This window comes from Scatophagus argus, chromosome 10 (genome assembly GCF_020382885.2).
Source record: "Scatophagus argus isolate fScaArg1 chromosome 10, fScaArg1.pri, whole genome shotgun sequence".
Lineage (NCBI taxonomy): Eukaryota > Metazoa > Chordata > Actinopteri > Scatophagidae > Scatophagus > Scatophagus argus.
The window spans coordinates 6,486,941-6,500,498 of record NC_058502.1 but is presented as its reverse complement, the minus strand read 5'-3'; the positions used below and the strand labels follow the sequence as shown (position 1 = coordinate 6,500,498).

General features: G+C 46.1%; 1 protein-coding gene across 2 annotated transcripts; it reads right to left on the bottom strand.

Annotated features, from left to right (window-relative positions):
• Window positions 1-1,196: 1,196 nt before the first annotated feature.
• tnfaip3 (tumor necrosis factor, alpha-induced protein 3) lies at window positions 1,197-13,558 on the bottom strand. Of its 2 annotated transcripts, none has more exons than XM_046402001.1 (9): window positions 13,280-13,558; window positions 11,347-11,768; window positions 7,251-7,441; window positions 6,868-7,009; window positions 6,387-6,557; window positions 6,082-6,262; window positions 4,815-5,812; window positions 4,450-4,655; window positions 1,197-4,264 (listed from the first exon to the last, which is right to left on the bottom strand). In XM_046402001.1, the coding sequence occupies exons 2-9, from the start codon at window positions 11,651-11,653 to the stop codon at window positions 3,983-3,985; spliced, it is 2,478 nt and encodes an 825-aa protein (XP_046257957.1). In that variant the 5' UTR covers window positions 11,654-11,768; window positions 13,280-13,558; the 3' UTR covers window positions 1,197-3,982. The 2 variants fall into 2 exon arrangements, with proteins under 2 accessions (XP_046257957.1, XP_046257958.1); XM_046402002.1 differs by lacking the exon at window positions 13,280-13,558 and adding an exon at window positions 12,973-13,273.

Here is a 13,558-nt window from a genome sequence, read left to right as displayed (position 1 = left end):
TTTTTTATTTTATTTTCCATATTGTGATATTTATATATATCAGAAAATGATGTGTGTTTTCAGTGCATGTTTTCTTGCACACACAGTGCTGTACTTGCATTACTTCTTACTGGATGTTGCAGTGTTGCAGGTGGGTGTGTGAGCATCATTTAATCACGGATCTTTGCTAATATAACAAACAGGCAATTTTGGCCGTGCACCTCCGTTACATTTCAGTTCATATCCTGTAACTAACATGTTTATTTCACACAGTTGTTTTGTATAGACTCAGCATGGGAAGGTTTACTGCACCGCATCAGCGAGACACTCACACATTATCAAACAGCACTCGTCTGCAGATGAACAGTTATACAAGGGACTGTTTGCATACTGGGGTATTTCCAGGAAACCGCAGCCTACCAATCTGACTGTGGTAACGTCTGTAGGATGATGAGAAAGCCTACGCATAACCCTGCAGCCCGCCCCACACTTGTTAAATGTCACCTCTGCCCTGCCAGATATAATTATTACCAATTCCCCACCTGTAACTGCCATATCTCCCCTCACTCCAAACTCCCCCCTCCCACTGCATGATCTTCTCCTCCTTGGTGAGCTGCGTTTCTCTGTGTGAGTGAGACTGGGGCTTCCCATTTATTTTTTTTTTTGTTTTTAAAAAAGCATGACGCTCTAACATAAGCCTGGAAAAAACTGAATTGCAACCCGGAAAAAAAAGCACCTAAGAAGAAAAACTCATCTTTTGAATTTTTTTTTTTTTTTCGTGTGGAAATGTGTAACAATAAGAGAAGAAACAGGCACAACAGAGGCGGAGAGAAGAAAAAGACAAGACGAGCTAACCCAGTTAAAGCAAAGGGAAAATGGTGCACTCTGCCACATCTAAACCAGGCCTCGGTGATCTGCGATCTGATGACTTTTGCAGCACCAACTCTACTTCCTACACTAAAGATGGATTTGGTGCCAACAGCGAGCAACTGCCTTTCAGCAGAAACAGAATTAGGCAACACGCAGCGTAGTGGGGAGAGATGCTGTAATAAGAGTGCAATGTTGAAATCTCAAAGAGCACACGCAGGCATACTGTATGTACATGTGTGTGTTGGGTAACACACAATTGTGTTGCGCTGCACGCACACATTTTTCTCCCCCCCCTCCTAATCAGTCACACACACAAGAATTAGAGAGACAAGAACCACATTAGACGGTTTTCAGATTTCTTAATAAAAATAATTCATTTCAGGACGACATATAAATAATTATTGAATCACACAATACAGATATCTTGATATGAATAAATACTTAACAAATAAAACCAGGCTTTTTTTTCATACAATACCCTATTGTCGAAAAGTCACACAAAGAAACTTCCACACAGTTTGCATGTTTTGTTACACCTTCTGCTCTTAAGCGGATGCTCTCCTTACTGTTGGAATGTCCCTAAGCAAGTCGGAGTACCATTCCTAAATGCCTCAGCAGCTTAGTCATGTGCAACTTATGTGATCTCCTCCCAGTCAAACTCAGTCAATGCCCCAAAACCTTGTTAAGGGGTCCTGATGAGCTGACCACTAATTGGCCTTTAATTGATTAAGGTTTGTCTAGAGGTGATTAAAGCACACAGAGATCTACGTACAGGCCGTCAACACGTGGGCTGGCCCGACAGCTTTAGATACAGTTGAATGAAAAGGCAGACCAAGAGCCTGTTTGTCTATGCTTTTCTAACTAGAGCCACAGATGGACATCCGATCACAGCAGTGGGGTTCTTCACCAGAAATATGAGGGGAATAACTGTTTCAGCTGATATCATGTTTGAGTTCCTTTGATAAATGTTTTATGCTTGAGGTTTTCTCCGTAGATGAATATTTCTTTGTATTTGGTTAAAATAGCACTTATGAAAAGATAGTGCTTATTTGGGGATTTTCAAGATGACAGAGTTTGATAAGCTCTCATATGTGGTTACGCAAAATTGGAGATGTCTATCTGTGGCGCTCCAGTTAGCTGAGAATGATTCAGGCTGGCCATTTTTAAGGAGGTAACAACAACTGTTTGGAGATTGATGGCACATGTATTTTTTTTTTGGCAGAAACAAAACCAAATATATCAAAATACATTAAAAAATCCCAAAACAAACAAAAAAAAAATCAAAACAGGAATGTCAGTTTTGCGTATTCCAGACGCACACGCGTGTGCATTGTGTGTGTGTGTGTGTGTGTGTTTGTGTTGGAGATGAGGCATCGAGTTGGAAGGTCCTACAATATGGACCAAGATCCATATTCACGAAAGCATTTTATAGGTGGGGGCACTTGATCAGGCCCCTCTGGTCCATAAGGTTTCAATCACTACTTAAAGGCAAAACTTATCGAGGATCAGCCCCAATATTGTGCTGCTGTAGCAGCAGCACAAAACACATTCAGATAAACAAGATTAGCCGAAGCAGGCAATGGGATTGCTCTCTGAAGTTTTCAAACTGTCGCCTTGGCACATCCAGTGGGGTGGAGCGAAGAGGAATGCATTTCTCTACAGGTTTGTTTACCTACACATCACCTCAGCCAGGGGTGGGGCGCATACAATCTCAAAGAGCTGTTTCTGCATGTGCATATGTGTGCATATGTATGTGTGTGTGTGTGGTGGCGAGGTGAATAATCATCCAGACATCGCTCTTGTTATTACGTTCTCAGTTCTCTCTTTAGCTGGCAATCCCCTTCAGACAGAACTGGAGTGACCATATTTGTGTGCACACGTGTAGGTTTGTGTTATGCATTTCTAGGTGCTTAAGTGGTCAGTAAACAGGAAAATAACGTCCAAGGCAACAGATCTGTTTTGGAGGAGGAGAAGGGAAATAAGAGGAAGGACAGGAGGAATAGAAAGAGAATAAGAGTCCTGTCTCTACTGTCTTCTCTGCCTTCTGTCCGCTGACACCGCCAGCATGTTGGCTACAATGGAGAGGCTTGTATTTCTGTACATGTAGCACCAAAACTAGCAGGGGCCTGCCCTGTCTGTCTTGCACTGCACAGACACATGGGTTGCTGTTACTTTCCATATCTAGCAATTCACAATGTTAACTTCATAAAACAGATTACTAACAATACTCAGGTTAATTTGCCTCGCAATATGAACTAAGGCTGCAAATTGACTAATGGAAGAAAACTGACTTTGATCATCTTACAGTATTGGTTGCGAGAGCCTTTCGCAGCAAATCTTTGTCTGTTTTGGGAGGATACATGCGAGTGTTTTTGGAGAACTAAGCTAAACAACGGTGGACGGCATTTAGTTTCATATCGAGCACTTCATTTGCTTCGCTTCGGAACAGTTGGGGTCACTTCTGCTTACTGCTTCCACAGATTTTGTTGCTGGGCTCCCCCAACCACTGCATACCTCACTCGACAGAGCAAATGCTAGACAGACAGGCACACAGATAGGTTAAGACAGACAGACAAACAGAGAGAGGGGGAGGGGGTTATAAATCCTTGGCTGTGGTCTAGAAAGCAATGTCAGATGCTTCTTGTTATGTCGACATACAATCATTTTGTCCGGCACGATTTACTACGTACCTCTAAATACATATTGTACACAAGAGTTAAGTCAGTAAGTTGCTCTGACATGTAGCCAAACCTCTCACGGTGCACAGGGCACATCCGATGATAATAATTGCACAAAGAGGTATTCTGGAGGCCATGTCTACTGCAAACACACACACACACACACACACACACACACGTACATACATACATACATACATACATACACACACACACACTCACCCCCCACCCCCAACATACACACACTCTCTCTTCACATTCTGCATGGGGGGAGGGTTGATTTTCAGGCCATAAGGTTACTAGTTAGTCACTAGCTAGTTAGTTAGTTGGTCAGTTAGTATCAGAGGTGCATTGACTGGCATGGGGCGCCCACAGCAGGGCAGCGGCTCTGGCGTGCTAGCGATGTGTCATCATCATCATCATCATACTCGTTGAGTGCGCGGGTGTGTATGTGGTCAGCCGCGGTAAATCTGTTTGAAGTGATCGCACTCGTTGCAGTAGCCCTGTTTCTCTTGGTTGGCGTAGTGGTCGCAGCCCTGCGTCCGGCACCGCTGCTTGGACTTTTCCTTGGGCGCCTGCGCCCGTCTGCCCGCCTCTCTGCCCTGGCCACGTGTGTGGCACTCTGGACAGAGGTCTGTGCAACCCGGGGACACATTACTACAGCCACTCCGCCGGCACTGAGTCTGGGTCTGGGTCTGGGATTGCTGTGAAGATCTGGGTTTGACTGCTCGGTCACGCTGTTCGTACAGGGGATGAGAGGGGGAGCACAGAGAAAAAGAAGAAAGGTCAATTGGCAACTGAAAGGCAACCGTGGACCAGCTGGTTATCATTAAGAAGACAGGCAGAAAGAATCACAGAAAGATAAAGATAAATAAAGGAAGGATAAGGAACAAAAAGTTACGAAAGCATGGCAGACACCTACCATGACCAGGGGAGGGGAGTGTGGCGTGCGATGTGCCACTTGGTTGAGCCGTGCGCTTTGCTCTTTGACGTAACACTTGTCGCAGTAGCCCTCCAGCATTGCCTTGCCAACTGCGCCACACCCAGGCCCACGACACCGTGAGGCGTTCTGAAAGCCTGCCTCCAAACCATGCCGGCTCTGTGCCGGGGCAGGGGGAGGGGTCAGGTCTGGAACAGACAGATGCCAAAATGAGCAGTGTCCCATATGGTGTGAAAATTGAGTAAAGAACAGAAAAAATCCAACTAAACATTACACTAAGTCCTACCATGGAAAACAAATTGACAAACACTTCTGTTTAAAATAACCTCAAGGTCTTCGGCACTTACGGTGGTTGGTCTGATAGTCTACGTAGCAAATAGTGCAGAAACCCAACTTCTGTGGCGTCCCAAAGAACTGGCAGCCAGATCTTTTACACGGGCGTGCCAGAGGGGCTTGCCAGGCTGAGGTGTGCCCTGGGGTTAGGGTGAGGCATGGCCGCTCAGTGTCCCTGGCCTGGGTCCAAGCTGAAGACGACGCCTCAGTCCTGGGGTTGTTCTGCTGTGGCTCTCCCCTCTCTGGAGCCTGCTGTCTCTGCATGCAGGAATGGCACAGGCCATTGAATATCCTGAACGCCTCTTGTCTGCACATGCTGCAGCGCTCTGTCTCTGTCTCGCAGCCACCCCACTGGGTCCAGCCGGAGCCCTGGACCGGGTGAGGGACTATAGGTCCCCCATTGGGACCTGGGAGTCCTGTAGCGGCCGTTCCAGCTCCAGGGGGTCCATGGTTCTGCCTGGAGTTGAAGCAGCGCTCACAAAGTCCATCGTGCTCCACACTAAGAGTGAAGAGGCAGCCGGGTGTCTTGCACTTCATGGCGTGAGTTTCACTGTATAGGCTGAGGCTGGGAGCAGTGGGTGGGGCTGAGCGGGGGCTGGATAACACCACCCCTCTCCCAGACGAGGAGGATGGGGGGCTGCTGCTTCGGGCTCCTCTGGGGCTCACCTCAGTCTCTGATCCTCCTATCACTCCTACACCACCTTGTACCCCTCCTCCCTTGGTCTGCACCACCCCTTCTATCCTCGCTCCTCCGCCTGTAGTGGCCTGTCGCTTCTCAAAGCATTCGTGGCAATGAGGCTGCGTGTCTACGGAGACATAAAAGGTGCATCGCGGTGTGGCACAGCGGATCTCGATGAGGGAGAGCTGGGAGACGGAGAAAGGTGGCGGGCGCTGAGGCTGGGCGGCCCACGCCTGCTCCTTGTCCTCCTTCCAGCGCTGGTACTCATGGTTGACAAGCTGCAGGTAGTCCTCCATCAGGTTCATGTCTTCAGGGAGGTTTCCCTCATCCAGCCTTGGGACAGAAGCACATAATGAAGTGATTTCCTTAATTAACTTTTTTGTACTTTTTCAGCTAAATTTAAAGTTAGCAGAGCTACTGTAATACGTGTGCCGATTAAGTTAAAGGAATTGTATTACAAAATCTAAAAATAATGCTCTTCATTCTCGAGATGAAAACATGAACACTGCCTTTAACATTGTGGCCACAATCTGCAACTGGATTTTTCCTCAATTTCTTTCATTTTATCCGTTTAGGGAACTGAGTATATTATTTGTGAGTACCGAGCAGCATTGATGATCCGTGTGGTGTCGTAGCCCAAGCCTATGACAGGGATGTCTATCAATAACAGGTAGTCTTTGAGAAGCCTGTCTTTCTGCTGCTGCTCTTTTTCCATCAGGAAGTGAACCTTCAGCTCCTCAAAGCCCCCTCGTCCCGGGTTGATAAGTGGTATTGCTCGGATCTCTGGCACATCACATAAAAAAAAAAAAAATCAAAACATGATAAACTTCATATTGGGCTTCTTTTTTCCCCTCCCTTTGTCGTGTCAGGCACCTGTGCCAACACCTTCTTCCTTAGTGTTTCCTACCTGGACCACTGTCTTTGATGGTGATGAGGGGTGCAAAGTGTTGGGAATCATAGCCGAGCACTATCGGGTATTTGTAGCACTCTGTGGGTGGCCAGTGTAGTGGTAGATAGATCCCTCCCACATTCAGAGGAGAGATGGAGGAGCCAGATTTCATACTCCTGACCACCTGGTCTGTTGAAAGAGCAGCAATTTTAGAGATTTAAAAAGTTTTGTTCAAGAAAAATCTACATATATTTACTGGAAGAAGGCAACTAATGTGGGGATTTTGATGAGTAAAGAGAGCAAGTCACGGCAAGAACAACAAAGAACTTTATAACGTCTGGTCGATATCCACTTTACATCTGCTAACCAAAACACCCTGTAAGGTAGATACCTTCACCTCCTCTATCACTGGAAGACATGTTGAAACAAGACCGGCATGTCTTTGATGGCCAACGAGGGGCAATGAACATACTTAGAGATAATAAAAAAAAGGGAGTACCTGCGATGACGATGATGGGTCTGCGGAGAATGTTGGAGAGGATGAAGATGTGGATGTCCTCCAGAGAGTCAAACTGGAGGCCGTTGCTACTGGACACTGGAGACGCCATCTTCACAATCTTTTCCCACTCCTCCTCCCAGTTCTGGGACAGAACACACACACACACACACGAGTTAGCACATAAACTTGCACACAAAAAAACAGGCCATAAGATATTTTGTAGGTAGGAAACTCTGGCTTAAACCATCCCATGAAAACAAAAAATAAATTTACATTTATTTGCAGGTTGCATATAAGGATGAAAAAGACATAACCAAGGATTAAAACTCCATGCCCTCACGAGCACAACACAAAGTGATGGATCTCCATGATGATCTTCATACCATGGTGGTGTATCGGAGTCCGGTCTGCGTGAACTCCTGGGACTGGAGCAGCTCTGCTTGGAAACGAGCTTTGAAGTCTCCAGTGTCCGTCTCTTTTAAAACACCGTGGAGGGTTTTCCGAAGCACCAGGTCTGTGTCCTGGACGCCCAGCATGTACTGAGAGGCCGCGTGGAGCAAGCAGTTCCCATCTCCTGCAGACACACACAGAAGAGGCAAACATGTATGATATTAGTACTACAAGTAGCTGGTTTTGTACAAGGGACAGGAAATTCTAGGACTGTGCAGGACCACGTGCACGCGGACATGCAAATGCAGTACAGAGCGTCCACAACAGACAACTGCAGTGTGTGCACACACAAGCGTAACAGAAGTCTGGGGATTTCCAAGCCATCGGGCTGGTTGCTGCACTATCCGGTGTCTAGACTATTATATGACCCTCACATGTCTGAAAACACGCACACACTACAGACAAAGCTCGGCTTTTACGCATCTGGTCTGAGGAAAATGGCCCTTAACTTACCTGAAAAACATTTCTGAAAAATTAAATCTCTTTTACTACCTCAATCTGCATGGGGAAAAAAAACTCTACAATTTGTTATCTCCTCTCTCCTGTCAAAGAAATCTACTTCCACTATCGTTCAGAGAAATAAAATGCTGGTTTCTCAAAAGGTATCTGTTTGTGTGTGTGTGTGCAGACGTGCGAGCATGAGCAACTAAAAACCTTGGAATTTTATTTAGTCCCTTATGGCAGCGCTGGGTCTTTTTCTCATTGTGAAACAGGAGAGCCCATGTTTGTCAAAGTGTGTAGCAATGAAAAACCCTGTTGCCACACTAAACACAGGAATTTCCCTCTGCTAACTTCTGCCTTTTGTGCATGTGTGTGTTCCCCTCCTATGATCCCAACTCATCAATGCTACTCAGCTGGTCCTGGACTTTCCACAGGGGTGTGGCTTGGACAGGAAGGAATGTTATCTTTTATAACTACTGCTATCAACACCCAACGAAGGCTGAGATTAATGAGATACTATTGTGCACTCACATGTACTGTAATGTGTGTATTCTCTCTACCTTTTATGATCTAACGCCCTGTTCCATAACATTTGCCTGGGCAAACAGTTCACGTACTCACTTGAAGCATGCACGCCACTCTTTGCAAAATATAGCTGCATTAAAAATAATGAATCTTTCGGAGCAAGATAATCCTAATCTACTGTAAGAGTTGTTCACCTCTCAAGAGCTGGAGACTAGAGGTTTTTAAACCACTGGCATGTCTCATGCAACAGGCCAAGGTGTGATCAGATTTCTCATAACAACGTTATTTGTGGTGTGAGATGAATGCAATGTGAGATACACTCATTCAACTGAAGGAATGATCCCACTGTACTTTGAGGGTAAAAAAAAAACACATCCACTATTTCAGACTAGCTGGCTGTTGTTGCATTTCGGCACTCTTGCATCACTCTCAACAAAAACATAAAATGCACAAGTCTCTAGTGAGAAAAGGCATCCTCCAACAGCAGTGCGTACACAGGCATGCAAGAAAAGGCACAAACGCCCAATAATCAGTTCCTCTTCTGCATAAAAACACACAAAGACTTTTGACCCTGAACCGAGCTGCCTGCCGACTAAAGATGAAAGACAGTCTGCTGGTCCCATCTGTCTAAATATAGACACTTCCTCTGTGGAAAGCTGGGACACTTCCTGAAAACACACCAGCATAGGACCAGACTTAATCCTCATCTGGTTGCTATCCAGGTGACACTCACTGAAGTTTGCAGTGTTTCCGGTGGGGCTCTTGGTTTGTGTCAAACATCACCCACTATTCACCCACTCTTTGTCTCTTTGCATGCTGCCTGGTTGAGACGACTCCAACAAAGCAAACCCTAGCCGAGACCATTTTCATTTGTGCTTTGATAAGAGCTGAGAGATCACATCACAGTATGTTTTCTTATCAGATAATGTGGATGCCACATTAAGAAGAGGAACCTGAACTCTACACTCATAAGGCAACAACACTGTGTCAGTGTGTTGTGCGTCCTCTCTGTTTCTACAGTATACAGAGTCAGTGTGTGTCGTGGACACATGACAGACATGGGATGCTGTTTGGGAAAATCCCTCGGATGTGTCCTAGACATTCAAGACAGAAGACGCACTGAATTTCAATAACGCATTTCTTCACTGGGTGAAAGAGCTACACAAAAGAGGAAAACGGCAATCTTAATTGTGAGCCAACAATTTATGAAGCTTTTATGATGGTCAGTTTTATTTCTTTCAGTCTGGGAATGAGGTTGGGCTTTGGGAAGATCGAAATTAGCTGAGAGGTTTTGATCTTTTGTGAAAATCACATAAATGATGACCTCAGTAAAAGACTCTGGGCGAACGAATAAATTTATGTCCCATGCGATCATGCGGGGACTGATCTTAGAACAGCGTTATGACTTTGAAAAGCTTGATTAATATGACCTGCTCTGACTGGACGGTCACTGACGGACTTGTGCTCCCTCACGTTCCCCCTCTGTGTGTGTGTGTGTGTGTGTCTGCTGAGCTCCAGTGACTCAGCAGCAGTCAGTCAGTCCTCTGTGTGTGTGTGTGTGTGTGTGTCTTATCCGTCCTCTGCTCAAAGTCACGTCTGGGTCCTTCAGAGTTAGACACTCTGAATTCTGTCTCATCCTTATGACATCACCTATGCAAGACAGGAAATTCCATCCATGTTACTGTCTGTCAGCGGAAGTCACACGAGTTTGTCATCTGTTCGGGGGCCTTTCTAAGGAGGAACCATGTATTGATGAGATCTAGTCATTACTAAAGTCATAATCACCTGGGGGCCTTACAAAGAGTTTCACAACACAAAGGGTCCAGCAGGTTCCTCATCCGTCCAGTAAATCTTCAAAATAAATTCTGAGATGAGGCAGATGTAGGAATTTCTGACTGTTAAATGTTAATAGCTTCCTATGAGAAACAGAGAAACTACTTCCTCTGGAAACTCGCACGTTAAAGACAAACCTGTAACGCGGCTTGATTTCCGCTTCCTTCTGCTGTGAATGCTATGGCTGATGTTTCCCTTCAAAGACTGTTATTCCCCTCATGTAAAAATAGACATGAGTCTGATGTACACAACAGATGTTTTTAAGTCATAGAGATTTAAAAAAAAAAAAAAAAAAAAAAAAAAACCGTGGCCAGTGGAGATAAATTGACATTTGGTCACATATGTCTTAACAAGTCCCATTGAGCTCTGAGACATGTGACAATCATTAAGACAGTGGGATAAACCTACATCAGCCAGTGAGACAGGTGAGGAACTTAAAGCAAACTCATTTGAGAGGGTTTAAAGATTCACTGTAGTTACACATGCACTCGCCTACACAGAAAAAGAGGGGACATACCCCTAAGGCCATAAGTGAAAAACAGTGGAAATCGACAGTAAATGACAGCGCTACAAGTGACGGTAGAGAAATTCCCAGTACAGAGCTATGAGCAGAATCGGGCCCATGTCTAAATGGTTGCCTACTCCGGGATGTTCCCGCATTACAACATCTGCGTAACAGAAAACATGACTTAGCAATGGGCTGACTGAACTCGAACACTCAGCTCGGCACAGTAAAAAACCAAGGGGGCTGCTAAATGAGTGTACGTGAAAGTGTAACCCGCGTCCCTCTGTTGCTGTCATTTACAGTAACCCTGCTTGTGAGTAATGACATCTCAGAATTTACATATCAAATAGCCCTGACTCATAAATACGCACCTCCTCTAGCATAGAAAATGAAACAAAAGCAAAACACTTCCTCCGCTGTGAGCATGAAGATGGCTACAGTTCCTAAACTCAAGGAACAAGAGCTTGACACAAGCTGTAAGACCCATCTGAGGAACTGCTCCTGTTGTAGAACTTTGGATTAAATCTCTGACTCCAACCGTATTCATTCATATTGATCCAGAAATGAAAATGCACCAGTAAAGCACAACTTTATGTCGTTAAAAACATCCCAGGATCTCACCAAAAATGCTCCAAACTTCATGGAGGTTCACCCTCAAGTAAGAAAATCATAGAAACATGGTTTACTCGAGAACAATTCCTAAAGATCAGCAAAATCCTTCTTACCATTAGTACGTAAGGGCACCATCTTCTTCACCTCCCGACACCAGTTCAGCTTCTTCTCCTGCTCCAAAGAGGCCTGCATGGCTCGATCCAGGATGGCGGCCTGCACCACCTCCCTGAAGGCCTGTGGGAAGCGGTTCATGGCAATCATCTCCAGCGTGTAACGGTGCATGCCCCGCAGGTGGTGCATCAGCCCGCCGCTGGCCAACGGCTTCACCACGTCGTTGGGCACTCGCTGTCGGATCTTCATCGCCTTCAGCAGGTTGGAGACAAACAGGAACTTGGGGAGGAAGTTCTGACCCTGCGACATGGCGGACGTGCAGCCGGGCGGATCGAAGGAGGTAAGGAAGAGGAACGAGGAGAAGGAAAGGAGGAGGAGGCACCACCAGGCACCACCAGCCACCACAGACCAAAGAACCTGATAACTGGATGGAGAGAAGAGGAGTTGATGTGTTATTTCACACTGAGTACAGCAGAAAATAATAGCACAGACTGGGTGGGAAAGTTTCAGTGGAGAGTCCCCTTCCTCATTAATTGAGACTCAAGACACAACTTAATTTACAGTTTGTTCGGGAAACCACCCAACACACAAGATCAACGTGCTGCGAACGCCGTTTGGTGCTTTTCCACTGGAGATTCGGAGGGGGGCCAAATGAAATAAAGTACACAAAGAACCCTTTGATTCCTTGTTTGTTCTTTTAATTCTCCTTTTCGTCTCGATGGTTTTCGAGTTTCCCCCAAACAGGGCGTCCCAGTGTCCTAATGAGCTCAAAGCCTTCCAACAGTAAACTGGTGTTTTCCACTCTTGAACTGAAGGCCAACCAGGGCTTCCCAGGCTGCTGGGAAGGTCACTGCCCCAAGGCCTCCTCCTTCTGGAGGGGGACAAAAGTGTCAGCCTGCATCAAGTCCAGTGGAAACATAATGAAACTGTGCCAGCGGTACAAGATTTTTGCCTAAAGTTTCAGTCTGAAAGATAAACAATGATAAGAATGTGGCCAAACATCTGACGCTACCTACTTTATAATTCTGATTCTCACCTCTATATTTTGGTTGGCATTTAAAAGACGGCAGTGGCATTAAACAGGAGTTCAGTCCTTGCTAAAGTATGAAACTCATTGAGGTGTTAAAGGAATTTTTCAAGACGAGGACTGAAGAGGGGTGTTTCGACACATACTAAGTTCACAGGAAGTTTAAAAAAAAAGTGTTGGTCAGCAAGTGGGCCTGGAGTTTTCGCTGACTTTTGAACTTCCAGCGACATGCTCACATCAGGCGCTTCGGAGGCTGCCAATCACTTTCACGCAATTACAACACCTGAACGCATCGCTCGTAGTGGCCTCTGTGTCTTTACTACCCAAACAGCAGCAGGTGCAACAACAAGACTAGGCCATGCTAAAGGGGGCTAGTCACTCTCACATGAGGGACCAGACGGCAGACACCTGGATGTCAGTGAGCACGTTGATACGAATCATTAATCGCAGTTTGGTGCGCTGGCACCGCTGGCAGACTTTGGGCAGACAGACAGCGGCACAGCGGTGGACGCTGCGGTTCAGGAATGGCTGGCTACACAAAAACACAATAACAGGAGACTTTGCTGACGTTAAAGGCTTACGTAATTCCAATGACAACTACCTTTGAAACAATGTAGCCCTCGATCGCGTCTCACGCCGCAGGTATCGCTACGGTGCAGCGGCGCCGATGCCACATTTGGCTGTTTAAATGTCCAGTTATCCGCTCCGGGGTGACGTCTTTGTAAACAATGGCTGTCAAAGCCACTGTCGTGAGCAGGCTTCAAGCTTCCTCCATGTCCCCAGAAACACGACCATACATAACTCAAGGCCCAAACGTGGTGTATCCACCAAGTCTCACACAGCCCCCCCTTCGGTACGAAATGTTGTCCACATGGGAAGGCACAGTGGAGGGAGGACGGCTGTCTTACCTGTGTAATATGTCGGGGTAATAACAAAGCCCTCCCGGATGCTCAGGCTAGTCCTCTCTCAGCCACTTCACTCAGCCTCACCGCAGCGGTCCTCGGCGCCATTCAACCCTCTCTTTCCGTCAGTATCAGATCTATTTTGGAGACCTCGCAGCTTGCGAACCTTTTCAAAAGAGTACACACGTCCGCTAGAGATAGTTTTTAAAAAAAGGAAAAAGCCCAAGTCAAGGGGATTTCCACACGGGGACTTTCCGTCCACCCATTTTCCTCTCTCTCTCTCTC